Source organism: Pararge aegeria, chromosome 22 (genome assembly GCF_905163445.1).
Source record: "Pararge aegeria chromosome 22, ilParAegt1.1, whole genome shotgun sequence".
NCBI lineage: Eukaryota > Metazoa > Arthropoda > Insecta > Lepidoptera > Nymphalidae > Pararge > Pararge aegeria.
Genome location: NC_053201.1, coordinates 2409172 through 2427645, shown reverse-complemented (window position 1 = coordinate 2427645; position 18474 = coordinate 2409172). Strand labels below are relative to the sequence as shown.

General features: G+C 35.0%; 1 protein-coding gene across 1 annotated transcript; it reads left to right on the top strand.

The window, feature by feature from the left end:
- Window positions 1-13557: 13557 nt before the first annotated feature.
- LOC120633678 (B2 protein-like) lies at window positions 13558-17700 on the top strand. Its single transcript, XM_039903989.1, has 4 exons — window positions 13558-13616; window positions 14514-14624; window positions 16509-16623; window positions 16917-17700. The coding sequence occupies exons 1-4, from the start codon at window positions 13572-13574 to the stop codon at window positions 17045-17047; spliced, it is 402 nt and encodes a 133-aa protein (XP_039759923.1). The 5' UTR covers window positions 13558-13571; the 3' UTR covers window positions 17048-17700.
- The last annotated feature ends 774 nt before the right edge of the window (window positions 17701-18474 follow it).

Genomic DNA, 18474 nt, shown 5'->3' with positions numbered 1-18474 from the left:
GGCGGAGACCAGCGACCGCTCGCGAGCTGACTCCACTGACGTGTGGTAGGGTTGCGCGCATGCGTGGTGACGCGATCGATTGAGCGCAGTGCAGACAACCCTAAGTGCGCCATATTTTTAATTGATGTCAATGCCCGGTGTCGTCACCATTTTATTAAATCATTCAATTTCGAAATTTGAAATCAATTATTTTTATCCTAAAGTTACATTAATAATAAGCGTTAGCTAAAGGATATTTTAGTTACTTAAATTATTTTGTGACATTTTATGTATCTTAAATGTATGTTTGAAATTATGTGAGGTAATATCTAGGTACGTAATTGCAATTTAAGTATGATTACATTTTACTGTGAGAATAAAACCTGCACGAATATAAAGAGAGAAAACTGAATATTTTTATCAACTAAATAATATTCCGAAATTAGCAAGTTATTCCATTTGACACTATGCTACGATAATATAAATCAGGTGGTTAACCATTTTTATTCCAAAAGATAATTTTAATCAAATAACACTCCAGAAAACACTGTTGCTATTATACACGTATACATTTAAAATACTTACCCTTGAAAATTAATCGGGAACACTTGTTTTATAAGTAATATCTATTTTTATACAAAATACTATAGACTGCACCATTAAGAACTCAATACTGTCTTTGATTATACTGTATTTGCACTTATATGTTCAATAGATAGCTATATTTATGTTTTTTGGTATAATTCACATTTACTTCAGTGTTTTGCTTGTATGTGGTGTGAAGTTAGCTACTGGTGTGACTGCGCAATGCGGCGTTCTTGTGCCACACTGAAGTTGTCTCCAAGGCCAGAAAATTAAGTTGCTCTTATGAAAATTATAATACTTTCGTCAAAAAAACTTTTACGAAATAATATCTCATATTCTCGTATTTTTAATGTATTGCTCATCCTAATATTATTGTGAAAAACACAACTTGAATACTGAACAAATAAAATTAAATTGTTCAAAATATATTTCGACATAAATATTATTAAATATACCTACTTACGTAAAAAAATAAAAGGTTGATGCACAAAAACTAAAAACAAATTCAGGTAAGAACTGTTTTAGGAATTTAATTATTTTTATGTTATTAACAATATTATTTTTCGATTTATTTATCCCCATGTATTATCTTTTATTTGGGTTTAATACTGGTTGAATTGAATGGGGATATTAAATTTGGCTTTGGTTCAAATATCTCATCAACACTTCCCTTACGAAATTATTTTATAGGTACTAAAATAATTTCAAGTATTATTTTTGTTTTGCACAGGGTGAACTGAATTATTACAAATATAGGAATTGACTTTAGTTCAATTATCTCCTGAGTATTCAATGCTTCGCTTACGAATTTATTTTGTGGGTAATAATATTGACTCACCGTATCCATTAATAGTAGGTATCATTTTCCAAATGGTATCCTGTACCTTATTCAGCTATTCACATATTTGTATCCTCCTACACGTGCTACATTGCACCTTGATACATTTTGACGGCTGTATGTTTACGGCGCGTTCAATCAGCACGCATGCGCAAACGAATGCCAAAATTTCACTAATATTCACTCCAGCTTGCAGCGTTTTCATCGACCTCTTTACTGTGCCCAAAGAAAGTGCAAAAATCATTTTTATGATATTCATTTTAATATAATTCCCGGCCGTCTGGTATGCCGAGACGTTGTATTCTTCGCCCGGTTAATATTTATGAAGGCTCATCATATCAAACCTTTACCGGCCCACTACAGGCTACGGGTCTCCTACCACAATGAGAGGATGTAGAGTTTAGGCCTTAGTCCAACATGCTGGCCCAGTGAAGATTGGCGGCCTTCACACGCCTTTGAGAATATTATGGAGAACTTTCAGATATGCATGTTCCCCCACGATGTTTTCCTTCGCCGTCGCAGCAAGTTATATTTAAATTGCTTAAAACGCACATAACTTACAAAAGTTAGAGGTGCGTGCTGGGATTCGAACTTGGCCCCCAAATAGTGAAGCCGAAGCCCTAACTACTAGGCTATCAGCGCTTTTATGGGTAAAAGAATAAATTAATTTATTTCAAATATTCAAAATTAAAATTTAAAAAACCTGAAATTATGGACTGCCTTGTTGGTCTGGTGGTTCGCATTTTCGGATCACGAGGTCCGAATCCTGGGTCGGTCCAAAAATTGTAACAGGTTTTGTGTATTTTTATCCCCCGACGCAAATACTACGTGGTGTTATAAGTTTTTTTGTGGGATCGTATTTCCCGAACGGATGAACCGATTTTCATTTTGGTTTTTTTGGTGAATTAGTCCAGAGCGATCTTAACTTTGTTTGATGAACATCGTTCCAAAATGGCGGATTACAATATTCACTGTATATTGAAAGACGGGGGGGTGTTTAAATTTTGGATTTTCTAATAAGAGAATTAACAGTACCAGCAACGAATTAGTCAAAGTGAAAGTCAAAAATATCTTTATTCAAGTAGGCCCATCGGTGGAATTACATGATAGTGAGATGATGGCGATAACCAAATTCGTAAACTTGAAACTGAAGCTACGAGGGTTCCAAACGCGCCTTGGTCTAAGAAGAAGCCCACAACAAACTTAGCCGGGTGTTTTTATTTGTTATCACCATCTCACAATGTCATTTTAAATTATAAGAAGAGCAACCTGGTTAGAGCAATAATTTACACCCAAGCTTTTTTTATCAATAACGTAGTCCTCAATACTATAATAGGACTTTTCTATAAGCTTGGAGGTGTCAACCTGCGTGCCTCGGAGAGTACGTAAAGCCGTTTATCCCGGTGGTTACCACTTTCTTGCGGTAATATGATGCAGTAATAATATAATAATATATATAATAATAATATAATAGTCTATGAAGGCAGCGGGCGAACCTGTTAGGGTAACGGCATTTACATTAAACCCATACCATAATGGAACTCTTCACGGCGTCGTATCGGAACGCTAAAACGGTTGGTGGCACGTCTACGTCGTTAACAACCGAAGCCTACCATCAGACCTGACCAGAGATAATTCGGAAATAATTAATACCTGCCTCGCTGGGAACCAAACCTATCGCTAAAGTGGCAATGAGCAGAGCACGAAACACTGAGAACCGGTGGATGTCGCGATCTATTAATTTTTTTAACAATTTATAAATAAATATTCTACGACAAAACACAAATCACAATCTAGTCCCAAAGTAAGCGTAGCTTGAGTTATGAGTACTAAGATGACTGATGGATATTTTTATGAATAACTGGCGTACCCAGCCCGCTTCGCCAGGCTAGATTTTGCTTTATTTTATTTAAACAATAAACTTATCATCATTAAATTCTTAATTTAAGTCTCATAATATATTAAATCTATTAATTCTCTCCGTATTCATTATCTTCTATTCTCTTCTCGAGCGGGTGAAGATCATTATCTACACCCATGTACACCCAAAAATAGAATTTCATCATAGTAAATAAAAGCTGTATTTGACAGTTAAAAAATAGGAGTGCTCAGATCGTCACCAAACTTTACAGGATCACTCGCCAGGTCAATCCGGAGATTCCCTGAAAGTTTCATTAAAATCAGTCCAGCCGTTTCGGAGCCTATACGGAACATACCCACACACTTTCTCTTTTATATATATATATATATATAGATATACATAAATACTTACAGCATACAAACACCAACCACTGAAAAACATTCATTTTCATCACACGAAAATTTTCCGATTGTGGGATTCGAACCCACAGCCTTGGCTCAGAAAGAAGGGTCGCTGCCCACTGCGCCAATCGAAGTGCAATGTAGTTATATCTACTACATACACCAGTCTAATCAATTACTATCGGATTTACTGCGCAACATAAAACGTCTACATCTCATATACCTGGTTCTGGTTATTTATCATCATAATCATCATCATATTAACCCCTTACCGGCCCACTAAAGGGCACGTATCTCCTCCCACAACCAGGAGGGATTTGGCCTTAGTCCACCACGTAGCACCGCTAGCATGGGCAGCACGGCTAGAATGGGCAGCACGGATAGCATGGGCAGGAGACAATTATATCCCGGGGTAAGGATAAAAATGTATCTTCTCCCACAGCTTTATCAACTCTCAGAGCACTGGCGCACTAGTGTACACACACCGCCATCTAGTCCCAAAGTAAGCGTAGCTTGTGTTATGGGTACTAAGATAACTGATGAATATTTTTATGAATAATAAACATAAATACTTATAATATACATATAAACACCTAGACACTGAAAAACATTCATGTTCCTCACACAAACATTTTCCAGTTGTGGGAATCGAACCCACGGCCTTCGACTCAGAAAGCAGGGTCGCTGCCCACTGCGCCAATCGACCGTCAAAATTAACCGTCAGAATTGGCCATAAGTCGTTTCATATGTTCTAGAAGCTCCAGCCTAGTCAGAGGTCATAATAATGAACAATGAATACATAACTCTCAGCTGATTAAAGCAATTTATTTATCGAATTAATAAGCGGATTTTTTTTACATAGTGTAACATTTGCATGCAATAATATAATAACTTCACAGGTTAGTAAATTAAAATTCAAACTCCAATTCCAAATTCATTAATTTCAAGTAGTTTATATGCACTTTTGAAACGGTTCTGAAGGCAGATTCCACTGAGAAGAGCCGGCAAGAAACTCAGCAGATTGCTCTATTCCAACATCATTTTATAGCTTAAAAATCTTTAGAGAATTTCTGCTTTGTGAGGGATGAGAGCGGAGTGGCCTGCTTCCAAGCAGCCTTGACGTTAAGGAATTCAGGAGGCATAGGTCTTCATGATCAGTTTGACTTGACAAATGGTGCTTTTCGACAGACACTTAAAAAAATACTGTAAGAGTTTCCTTTCATTCATTCATTCAAAGTCTAACCTTTGTTCATCACGATAATTGAGTAATTATCATCATATGAACCCATTACCAGCCCACTACAGGGCACGGGTCCCTCACAATAGGAAGGATGTAGGCCACAGTCCACCACGCTGGTCAAGTGTTGTTAGGTGGACTCACGCCATTATTTACAACTCTAATGCATAAATAAATAAACCTAAAAGAACGCTACGAATTTCTTGGCCCGTGCACATCCCAAGGCTCTCAGCGATCCACCAGAGAAAATGTGCTAAGAATGGTGAAGTGTAACTCTCGCAGTTATTCAGAGTCCTTTACAGTAAAAGTGGCAACGCTGTGGAATGCACTCCCTGATGAAATTCGACGCTCTAAATCCCTTGCGATTTTTAAAAGTCGTGTAAGGAGGCACTATTTGTAACTATAAACATGTTAATATTTATTGTACTAGCTGTTGCCCGCGACTTCGTCTGCCTTTGATTTAGTTTTTTGATGTGGCATTCAATTTAGTTGTAGTTCTAAAAAAAATTAAGTATCGCTAAGCCTTAAATGAGGGGTTTGCTGCTGCCCGCTGAGGAGTTCTGTCCTCTATCTCCAACCACATTCATCAGATCTACACAAAGTTTGGGCAAAATTAAACACATATTATAACCTATAGTACAAAAATAATTATTTAAATCTGTTATAATTTGAGTTATAATGAGTTATGGTGTAAAACGTCACTTTCATCCCCTCTCCCAAAGGAACCCAGGTTAATTTCGGGATAAAAAGTATCCTATATTACTTCTAACACTTCCAAGAATATGTGTACAAAGTTTTATTTGGAGCGGTTAAGTAGTTTTTGCGTAAAACGTAGCAAGCAAACTTACATTCACATTTATAATATTAGTAGGGATAGGGATTTATATAAATATTTATATATATTATTACATTTATTTAATTATTAATGTTTATTATTTTTTTTTAAATAGAATTGCGATTTCCCGTCTCTCATTGCCTTATTCCATTATTTAAGGTAGCCTGGAAGAGATCACTTTTAGTGATAAGGCCGCCTTTTGCATATAATTTGTGTTAATGTAAGTGTTCCTGTGTGTGTTTCCTTTATTATGCAATAAAGTTGTTTAAATAAAATAAATATACTACGACAATATACATATCGCCCACTAGCCCCAAAGTAAGTGTAGCCTGTGTTATCGGTACTAAGACGACTGATGAATAATTTTATGAATAATATACATAAATACTGATCAAATAGAGATAAACAACCCGACACTGAAGAACATTCGGGTTCACAGAAACATTTTCCAGTTGTGGGAATCGAAACCACGGCCATGGACTCAGAAAGCAGGGTCGCTGCCCACTGCGCCAATCGGCCGTTTCTTTCGGGATTCCTGGCGATATTTTCGAGAAAGGTGCGAGCTGGGATGTCGAAGTCCTAACTACTATGCTATCAGCACTTTCTAATTTAATTAGTACCCAGTTGATACCGATACCTACCTGTCGCAGAGGCCACTGGGGTCAACGGTCAACAATACATCAATGAATTCAAGTAACAAACAGCTAGGTAATATGCTTTGAAGTTGTTGGTGATTGCCCGCAATTTATCAGTTAACTCGGCGTCGGGTTACATTAGCCGAATGCGGTTACTGAGGAATTGTGTCTGGTTAACCTTAGAAATATACAATTACAATCCATAATGTTTGTTGCTTCTTTATTCTTCTCTTATTCTTTTATTCTTTGTGTTTATTTATTATTTTTACTTAATTGAACTTAATTAATCGAATCGAAAATGTAGTGTAAACCGAGTTCGAGCCCCGGTACGCTGCACTATATTTTCGGAGTTATGTGCGTTTTTAATTTAATCAATTTCCACTTGCTTTAAACAGTGAAGGAAAACATTGTGAGGAAACCTGCATGCCTGGGAGTTCTGCATAACGTTTTCAAAGGTGTGTGAAGTCCACCAATCCGCACTGGGCCAGCGTGGTGGACTACGGCCTTAACCCCTTCTTATTGTGGGAGGATACCCGTGCCCTGTTCTGGGCCGGATGAACCCAACTAACCTTAGAAATATACAAATATAAAATATTTAGGACCGAATTCGATTCCCGGTAAGCAACTCTAACTGTTCAGAATTATTTGCGTTTAAATTTATTTATTGCATAAAACAGGTCCGGTTAGATATAATAACATGTTATAAGTCCCAATGTATATTGTCTCCTTGGGTGTGCATCAAGTATAAACGATTATTAATGGTAATTATTTAAAACTAGGACATTCATTCCCGTTTTCACTAACGATGGACATGTGCCTAAGTAAGTAACGCCTAATCGAAGAAGAATCCTACATCGGCATACATTTCACTAATCGTTTTTCACTAGGCCACTCATATAACCTAACCTTAATATAGTTCTCGCCACTGATTGTGGTATTTTAATTTTTCTTATAGAAATAGAAATAGAAAATATTTATAAGAAAAAATTCAGTACAATAAATCTTTGGAATCCTGACCCCTAAACTAAAAATCCCGTATCTTAGGGGCCAGTGCCTTTCCAAACACTGATAGAATCAATGAGATAATATCTAGTGCTTTTTAACGCGTGTGTGTGTGTGTGCTTATGTGTATGCATGTGTGTGTATTAATGTATGTTTATGTGTCTGTGCGTCATGAAAAAAGAAACCCAATAACCGTCGTATACGATTTGTACGTAGTTTTTTTCCATACCTGTATATACCAACAACATAGGTGCTTACCTTCAAAATTATAATTTCCCCGTGTAATAGTGTCCATACATTATTTTTCTAGTTTTGTTATAGTTTATTGATTTAATAGAGCAAGTAGATATGAAAACCTGGATAGCAGTTTCATTTTTGTGTCTTTTTGAGTACAGACTTTGGAACTGTGGGGGCTCGAGCTCTTTGTAAAGAATTACTCGTATCAAAAATGCTTATTGAGTCTACCGGTGATCCTAGAGCGGGCACTTACCTTGGCCAAAGAATTAGTTTGGCCATCCAAACGGGCAATGCTGCCAGTATCTTAGGAACTGTTCCTCGATGCGGTGGTTTCGAAGACGTTTTAGATTTTATTATTCAAAGTCAAAGTCAAAAATATCTGTATTCAAGTAGGCTCATACGTGGCACTTTTGAGGCGTCCATAAGAATTACACGATAGTGAGATGATAGCGATAACTAAATTCGTAAACTTAAAACTAAAGCTTCGAAGGTTCCAAACGCGTCCTGTTGTAAGAAGAAAGCCACAACAAACTTAGCCGGGTGTTTTTTTTTGTTAACACCATCTCACATAACAAAAAAAAATCACCAACCATCAAACATTGTCATTTAAAATTATTAGAAGAGCAACCTGGTTAGGGCAATAATTCCCAAGTTTATTTTCGATTACGTCGAGAGAAAAAAATCCTATTATAGTGTAATTATAGGATTTTTTATAAGCTTACTTTTAATACAAACTTTGAACGAGCTTCAGCTTTACATTGTTTATTTTAAGTTATTGTTGTGTACAAATTAAGTCTTATAATATTCTGCTAGTGTACATATAAGTATAGTTATAAAGTTGTATATTTACTAACCAAACAGACAAAATAGAGATTTTAAAAATATTTTAGAAATCGTATGCAATACTGCATACTTACAAAACAAAAATTCTCTAAGGTTTGGTTTCGAATAATATGACCGGTAAAATCTTAGAATATTAATAATTATCTGACCGCTAACTCTATGTATAATATTATTTAGTACCAACAACAATGTTATTTTTGCTTTTTTAGATGTCCAATTGCTATCGACAAGTCTCAAATTATGATAAAAAAAGATGAGAGATTTGTGTTCTTTGAAATTTTAAGAATGACGTGGAACTTTTTTAGTCTTTTGAGATTTTAGAGTTCTGTAGGATAAAAGGACATGATAGCAATAATAGTTACGGGGGAGAAAGGGCTCGGTTCTTTTTAGAACTAAAAACAATTTAATTATGATGATTTATATTTTTATAATTCGCACCCTTTAGAGGAAAACAAATTAGGCTTTAATTATGATCATTTTTATTTCTCAAAAGAATTACAAAAACTAAACGAAGTAGCGAAAACATTAAATTCAAAACTATAACATGTTGTGAGCTTACACTATAGAACGTACCAGTGGCTTAGATAGAGGATATGCATAGGGTATGCAGATGTGAGATGATATAAAGTAAAGAAAATATCCAATTCAAGTTATAAAAAACTCAAAGATAGTACATTGTTAGAGTTATAAAAAGCCTACCCTTAAGTATTCATACCTCGTACTCAGTGGCGTGCACTTCATACACGCACAAAAGCACTGCATACCCCAATTATTTTATATAACCTGTATTGGAGGGGAATTTTACCATTTTATGCCATGTACCTGCTTTATGCATACCCTGGTATACCCATCATACCCTGTGCACGCCACTGCTCGTACTGGAGATTTTCTTTTTTAAGGTATCTACATATAAATCTATAAACTATATTATCTATTAGCATAACTAAATGGAGCTAAAAGAGAAACCTTCGTATAAGCGGGTAGTTACACAAATATATAAGTTATATTTATTTACTTACACAATTGTATAATATTTGACGACTTTTGCACTTTTTATTTTTATAGCTCGTGGGTAAATTGGGGACAAGGTTGTGTGATGAACATGAACAACAATGAGTTTTTCAGTATCAGGGTGTTTACATGTATATTATAAGATTTTATGTATATTATTCATAAATATATTCATCAGTTATCTTAGTAAATAAATCACAAACTAAGCTTACATTGGAACTAGATGTATATTATTTGCAAGTGTTTTAATCAAAACCATGCACATTGGTGAAACAATTATTTTCTTTCTTATTTTTATCTTTTTAAATTTGTTTTTCTCATAAAGTACAATACACTGATCCCAAATAACATTGCCAATTAGTAGACAGACAGATGGTCATTTGTTTAATAATTTCGACATCAATCGCTTAACCAATTCCAATGTTAAGGATGATTCGCTAAAATGTTTCAACTGTACCTAGTCTACCCCTACGGAACCCCTATATGTTACACACTCGGACGCTTGATTCGTTGTTTTAGAACCTATTTAAAAGTTACGAACCTTTAACAAGAACAAAAACTCAAGCATTTGAATTTTAGGGATCCGTAGTCAATAAAATTACCCTTTTAATTATCTGTTTGTCTATCCTCCTGAACGTCTATCCTCCTGAACGTCTACTCTCAGAATAAGTCGGGGTTAGGCCGTAGTCCACTACGTTGGCCAAGTGCAGATTGGTAGACTTCACATGCCTTGGAGAAGATTATGAAGAATTCAGGAGGTTTTCTAACCGCGTTTTCCTTAAACGATTAATATTTCAAAACACACATAACTCCCAAAAGTTCTGCGTGCCGGAGATCGAATTCAAACCCTCTCTAAAGGATGGCGATGTCTTACCTACTCTACCACCAGGCTGTCACCAGTATCGCTATCAGTATTTATTTATTTAACGTTTTTTTTTGTATCTCTCCAGACAAGCGTCTTTCAAATCATAGCGGTTTTTCAGTAGGTATAGTGACAGCTTTTTCTGCTGCAAAAGTGTAAAAAATATGATTAAATGAAATAGGGAGAGATCCAAAAACAAACAAACGCACAAGCTCTAGCTAAGCATGATGAAACAATATAACTGTTGAAATGGTTGCAATTCTGTTGTACAATAATCCTTTGTCATAAAAACATAACATACATTTTTAGAGATTTTATTTATGATTTTCATGTAAATGTACATGCAACATGGTACCAGTAAACTTAAAATAAACTTTAAGGAGAGTTCTTTAATAAGAAACGTGAATTCTCTGTTTCTTATGTTACGCATTTTTAATCATTTATTAGTAGCTTGTCTACGGAACCATAGAATGCGTTTTCTAAGCACCACTTGACCAAGTTTTTGTTCATGTATCTTTATGCTTTAGACTTAAAACAAAAGTAGGGACCGTTTTTTTAAATAAAAAAACAAGACACCTGTAGAAGTTCCAAAGCTTATCTAATATTGAGTATCTCGATGCTTATATCTGGATGTATTCAAAATTGGACGTTATACGAATAGGAAGTACTAACACATACATATTAAGGTATTTTTGAGACACTTTTTTTTACATTTCACTACAAGTTGGTAAGTTAGTACCTTGATGATGTAATCTGCGATGGTAGGAACTATGGTGGTTATATTTAATAACCTGTACCCCTATTCGGTTTAGGATGGTAAATAGCCACGGCCGAAGCCTCCCATCAGACCTCCCCCAGACAGATAGACGTGATAGATAAAATTAAATAGCAGAAGCGAGGACAGAGGAGTGACATAAAATTATATTTTTTATCGGGAGTAAATAATATTATATCATAATATGTAAAAACACGTAGTGTGTCTGTGGGATACGTAGGTACATACGTGGAAAAAAATTGACTCGGATTCAGCCCAGATCTTTCCAGAGAAGTTCGCATAAAACAGTCGTTTGCAACATTTTTTTCATTATCAATTAAGTCTTCTTTATGTTGTTTGTTTATTTATATTATATCACATGGAATTATATAAAAACATGTTATTTATTATTTTGCTATTACGTTACTCGTTACATGATGCACTTCAATTCATTTAAATAACTCATTAGAAATTACTGTTTGCAAGAGTATAGTCCAAACGAGTGTTTACTTACTTTAACAGTTATCTAACGATGTTTTGTGACCATACTTATTGTAGCTGTCTAACTAATGTTTTGATGTGTATTATGCTGAAGTATGCCGGTCTAGACCATTCATGGCGATAAAAAAGTGCTTGTAAGGTTGGTATACTAGAAATAAACAAATTTCGAATATGACTATCTAGTTTAATCCTTTCAAGATTTACAGTTTGTTACATAAGGCTCTAACAAAAGTTAGGTAACAATATCCGTAGGCTGTACAAAGAAAAGAAAGAAAGAAAGAAAGAAAGAAAACAACTTTTTTTTTGGATATACGCACTTTTGAATTTAAATACAAGTTATAGTCTACACAACAATCATAGGAAAGGTGTGAATCCAAAATGGTCTTCACTCAGCATGTTTGCAGTGCCTGTTAAAGACAAAGCGCTGATCTTCCGTGAAGCCAGTCGTGACGTTATATACGGTAAACACGTACAAAACCACTCGTAAATTCAACTGCTTACAATATTTCCTGAATATTACAAAAATATAATTTTATTCCTTATATATGAATACATTGTCGCAAGGTCGACTGCCTATCGGTATTCTACAAGATATATTTTGGAGAGTGTGCTTAGGAACTATTTGATCTGGTCACTTTAACAGTACGCCAGCATCCGACTACGAAGCATCTTTAGCCTTTCAGTATTTATATTTCATAGACACGCACACTTTACTTTATTTCCTTTGTGCAAGGATTTCGAATGCCCTCCTGGCTATCGTTTTCCCCACCACCTTTAAATTGAAATTGATTAATCTTTCAGAAAGCGCGGTTAATCTTTGGCTGTACTTTGACATCAGATGTGGTTGCAGTCAAGCGCTAGTTCATAAATTAAAAAAAGAATAATTATAGCGTATCGAGTGATAGTGGTCGGGCTACTAAAGAGTAAGTACTTTTAGTCGGTGGCCTCTACCTAGTTCATATTGGATTCTGTAGTTATTAGAAATACCAGGTTAATATTATTAAGCCATTGGCTTGCTCTGTATTTAAATTATACCATTCGTTGTCTTCAATCAAAACCACACATATCCATACTCATGCGACCATATCCCATTTTGTTTACTCTATAAGTTTGGCTCATTCGCTGCACCGATCGTGATGAAATTTGACTCAGAGATACCTTGAATGCTCCAAACGAACAAAGTATACTTTTTATACCGGGAAAACTAACTGTCCCCGTCAGATCAATATTATACATTCGATTTCAAAAATCACAATTAAGTTAAGGCGTTTGCGTTGGTGGGGTATATTTTTCCTAATTACCTAATTACTAATGTGATATGTACCTACTTGTTATTCATTTTTAATAATGAGGACCTTTCAAATCATAGTATTGAGTGAAATATATACGTATGTATCAAATCTAGGTTAATCTGTTATATCCAGTACTAGAAATTCATATCGAGGTCTTATTAGTAAAATAAACCTTAAGACTATTTAGCCCAATGTCATTCAAACAGTTTCATTCAATCATAGAAAAAAGTTCTATTGACCAAATTTATGAACGAATGAGCATGAATGTCATGAACATCGACGATCATGATTCATTCAAAGTGTCAATCACTTCTGCCCTTTATTATAGAAGTAGGTGGGTTTATCTTTTTAATTCTATGCACTGTAAGTAAGTTTAAAAAACAGCAGTTCATAAAGTGTATTGTTTTTTTTTTAATTAATGTTCGTTATAAATTTTCAAACATCATGGAACTCCTGTATACCTATGTATAGGCGATTTTATAGAGTAAGTAAAACAACATTCCAATAAATATATAGAAATAACCCTGTCTGTATAAAAAGTAGTTATTGACAAAAACTAAAAAAGTCGAAAGTAAAAAAAGGTTGACAGCGCATGCAGTGTTGATGCGTATCGCATTATCCTCTTACAAGGATCAATGCGATGATATATAAAGAAGGATTTAGTAGTTGAGGTACAGTTGAAGACTGACCTTTGAACCATGAAGACTTTGTTAGTACTCGCGATCTGCTTAGTGGTGGCCCAGGTGAGATTTATATTTATTCGAAATTCGAAATTTAAATTCAATATTCTCGAAACACTTTTATCGACCGTAATAAAAACTTTGCGATATGAAAGTCGGTAGTGCGTTTTAGAATTTATTTCCAATCAACTTTCAATGGGTGAATGAATTCGCTGTGATATTTTTAAATTATTTGGTGTTTTATTTGGTTTAATATATTAACAATTTTTGTAGTAGAAGGTATCTATATTTTTTTATTAGAACTGATTTGGATGGTTTGAGTTTTCATTTAAATTTTATTGAGTATCTGATCAAGATAACTCTATGATAAAAAAAATTCTTTTGTATTTCTTTTTCATTACAATATATTTTATTCAGATAGTGAAAATAATTTGCAATACATAAGACTAGTACCAAAAAATATGTTAAAATGTACCTAACTAATGTGATAAAGGCTTTGAAGAAGTAACCCGGTAAGTTGTTTCAATAACCTTATGTAGCGAGAACAGGGTATTTTACAAAGACTAGCGGACCCCCGCGACTTCGTCCGCGAATGAGTAGACTTAAAAAAATAGTCGTATGTCCAATATAAATGATTCTCAGATTCCAATATGAATGAATCTTAGCTAGATCGATTTATCGCCCCCGAAACCCACCGTATATTAAATATCATGAAAATCATTGGTGCTGATTCCGAGATTCCAATTATACAAGAATTGCTCGTTTAAAGATTAAAGATATAAGATATAGGACGTCTTTCACGATGTCATCGTTGCCATAGCAACAAGCTGTACATCATTACGTAAAGGACACCAAGTAACAGGTTCACGCTGGCTCGTTTCACTTAATCTGAGCTAAGTCATGGGGATTTATGTTAAGAAGCTTCCTAAATTCAAATACTAACATGTTTTGTAATTCCAGGCCCTGACCGACGAACAGAAGGAGAGACTCAAGAAGCACAGATCAGAATGCCTCACGGAAACCAGTGCTGATGAGCAACTGGTGAACAAACTGAAATCTGGCGACTTTAAGGTAAGCAGAGAGTAGATTTAATATGATAAGCAGCACAAAGTCGGTGATACGGTTCAACTGAACCTAATTTACGAATGATTAAAATAGACACAGTTTTGCGTTTAAACTATTAGTAATTTATTTATTTATTAAATAGAATATCGATATTAGAAGTTAAGTGGTGGAAACTGCTTAACCCCTTCTCGTTCTGAGACCAATGATGGGTTGATAGTGGTGATGATGATGATGCAGCAGATTTGAAAAATAATAACTCCAGAAGAAGAAGAAGAAGAATTAAATTTAAGAATTTACACCAGAGCTCTGCTCTCCGAACTATAACGCGCTAAAAGAATTATTTACAACAAAATAAGTAAGAACGATACAGGTATTTCTAACAGGAACCATTTATTCAGAAAAAAGTAGCTTCTTGTAATGTCGGAATAAAAAATAAAAAACGAATCGAGTTTATGAACAAGTAGGTATATCGAGTTTAAAACTATTCCAGTATTAAGTCTCGCAGTCTAACAGGTCTTAAGAACTTTAAAACGAAAAAATAAAACAGATAGGTTGAATATAAAAACGGTAACCTTTTCAAAAAGCAGGTACAACTATATTTTTATTTATTATCTATTTTGCTTTTATAGTCAAAGAATAATTTTTACGAGATTGTAGTTGCTGAGATAATCGCCTTAAAACTTACAAAAATACCAGTGAAAAAAAAAACTGGTTTGTTTCGATTCTTTATTCTTTTGTGAACTTGCCAGAGAAGGTTAGTTTTTATGACGTATCTACGTAAGATTAATTTCTATGCAGGCATAGATTACATTTTTATTTAAAATTTCTTTTTGATTATTCATTTTAAATTAGTAGTGCTCGAAGAAGAATAAAAAAATGTTGCAAAACTAAATTCAATTCGCCGTCCTAAAATATTAACTTAGATTGACGATTAATTTCGGGCGTTAGACTATGTCAAAACTGACATAAGTCAAAGTCAAATGTTTGTTTATTTCAATGAGCTTACAGATATCACTTTGGAAGAGTACATTGCATACATAAATTGTACGAGTATATAGTGTTGAGATATAGTTAACGCCATGATAACATCACTGGTTAACTTTAAAACAAACTACGGTTTAAAAAGAACCTACTATACACCTAGCTGGGTGCTATTTTTGTTACCACCATCTCACATTATCACTTAAAACTATTTGAGAAGCATAGACAATTTTAATTTAGTTTTGGAATATGCTCTCAAATACGCTCTGGTTTAAGAAAAAGCCTACAACACACAAAATTCAAACTATAGCTAGTTTGAATTTAGGTAGAGAGAGATGAAAAAGGACATCTTGTCGAGAACCGACTATCTCAGGCCGCCGCTAGTTCTATTATGTCTATATATTTTTCGTCTACTCTTATATGTTATAATCTAATTTTTAGTTAGTTATAATCTACCACTTACTCGTTAGGGGGTTTATAATGATTTTATGTGTAAACTAACATTGGAAACCATTAGGTTTAAAAAGGATGGACGTTGGGGTCCCAAGGTGCTGGAATAGCAGCCACGAACTGGTAAGCGCAGCGTTGGTCGACTCCCAACGAGGTGGACAGACGATATTGCGACAGTGCGTCGCAGGTAGCCGCTGGATCCAAGCGGCACAGAACCGTGGAATTTGGAACTCCCTACAAAAGACCTATGTCCAGTAGTGGACGCGTATCGGTTGATATGATGATTATTAATATGTATCACCTATTACTTTATTACAGTACTGTATGTTTCCACAAAATAAATAAAATGAATATTTGAAATTTTCTTTTTTGAAATATGGGTTTTATTTCAAAGATAATTAGACCAAAGACTATAACCAAGTAGTCATCTGATGATAAATTTTGATAAATTAATTTCAGACCGAAAATGAGCCTTTGAAGAAGTACGCGCTGTGCATGCTTACAAAGTCCGAGCTGATGACCAAGGACGGGAAATTCAAGAAGGATGTCGCACTCGCCAAGGTCCCTAACGCAGGTTGGTAAAGTTTTAAACTTCTAATAAGTTATAAATTGGAGATAGATAAACTATATTCAATGGGAAGCGGTTAAGACCGTAGGGACAGTGTGGGTTGGTGGACTCCACAGAAGTCTCAGAAGTTTGATGTTTTCCTTTACCGTCGAAGCAAGTATATATTTTTATTGCTTAAAACGCACATAACTTAGAGAAGTTATGTGGCCTATAAGCAGTGAGGCAACACATATCTGAAGATATTTGTCTCCTGTAATTAGTTACTTAATTGGTATGACATGCTTTTTCCATCTTTTCAGCTGACAAACCAGCAGTCGAGAAGCTGATCGACACTTGCCTGGCCAACAAAGGCAACACCCCCCACCAGACCGCGTGGAACTATGCCAAGTGCTACCATGAGAAGGACCCCAAGCACTCCATCTTTCAATAAACTACCCGCAGTAACCAAAAACCTTCGTCTTCCACATAGAACGGACTGGGCCCGCAATCCATCGAGAAGGAATTTACGCGGCAAATATTTGATATTGAATTCGAAATTTGAATTCTCCAATGAAATACAACAGAAGACATCGGACATTATTGCCATGAAAAACAGAATGCTTGCGACTGATCTCGTTATGTGCAATCCGGGCCCTGAAACTCTATAACAGACATCTCTCTTAACGCTCCTCACAACCATTTTAATGACGTCTATATTGACAGTTGAGTTTTGAATGTGTCAAATTGTACGTCACAAAACTATGTTAGCGACGTTAGGATTAGGTCTATATTCACTATGATCAACCTTGACAATTCTTGTATTGACGTCAAAAACACTATTACAGATAATGAAGGTTTTGCTGACATGACGTATCCTTTACTTCGCAGACATTCCAAACTTTTCATACTTTTATTTTCCTTCGACGCGGAATTTTAGTTGCGCTAGCTGACATTTGGTAATGACTACGTACGGTTCTAGAAACTAAATCAAAGCATTTACTGACTGCTGACAATTTTTACAATTTTAATTATACTTAGTTTCTTCAAAACTTAAAGTAACATGTAACTGCCGATACGAATTTAATAAAGTTTAATTTGGTATTATGAATGTTTTTATTTTCAATTTTATTCCAGACACTAATCGTAAAAAGTAATGAAGATTTTTTATGTAGCTCCGATGAGGGGGGCGCATGTTCAGAATTTAACGAACCCTCGACAAATTTAAGAAGGAAAAAATTCTACTTTCTAATTTTATAAACGTATGTATGAACGTTTGTTACTTTTTCGAAAAAAAAAAATTGTGGGAGGACAGGTTTAACAGTATAGAATTGAATATGCTTAAACGACTCGTCGATTGTGAGCGACAAATCTTGTACTAAAGCTACTGTTGTCTAAACAAATTATGTATCGTTATTGCAACTCCGGCGCAATGTACACAATACCATTGTAATATCGCTATTGATTGGGCATATAAAAATAGGCCAAGAGCTAGTGACCGTTACTTAAATAATGATCTATACTGCGTCTTTTTTTTTCAATATATGTTAGCCCTAGACTGCAATCTTATATGGTGGTAAGCGATAATGGTATCGGGCTAACCAGTTTGGGGTATGTCACTCCAATTGGTTTCTCCGCGGCATCATAACGGATCGCTAATTCACTTTGCGTCAAGTATTTGTCGGTAGGGCGGTAACTAGCGGCGGCCTAAGTCTCCCATCAGACGAAATATAAATTCCAATATTTCTACAAGTTCTATTAAATTTTTTATAAATTTCTGGATTTAAGAGGTTTTACAAGTTATATTGCAAATGTTCAAAAAATAAGGCCCACAGGACATTTACTTAAGTTAGCCCATTGAAGTATTCAAACAGGCACAAT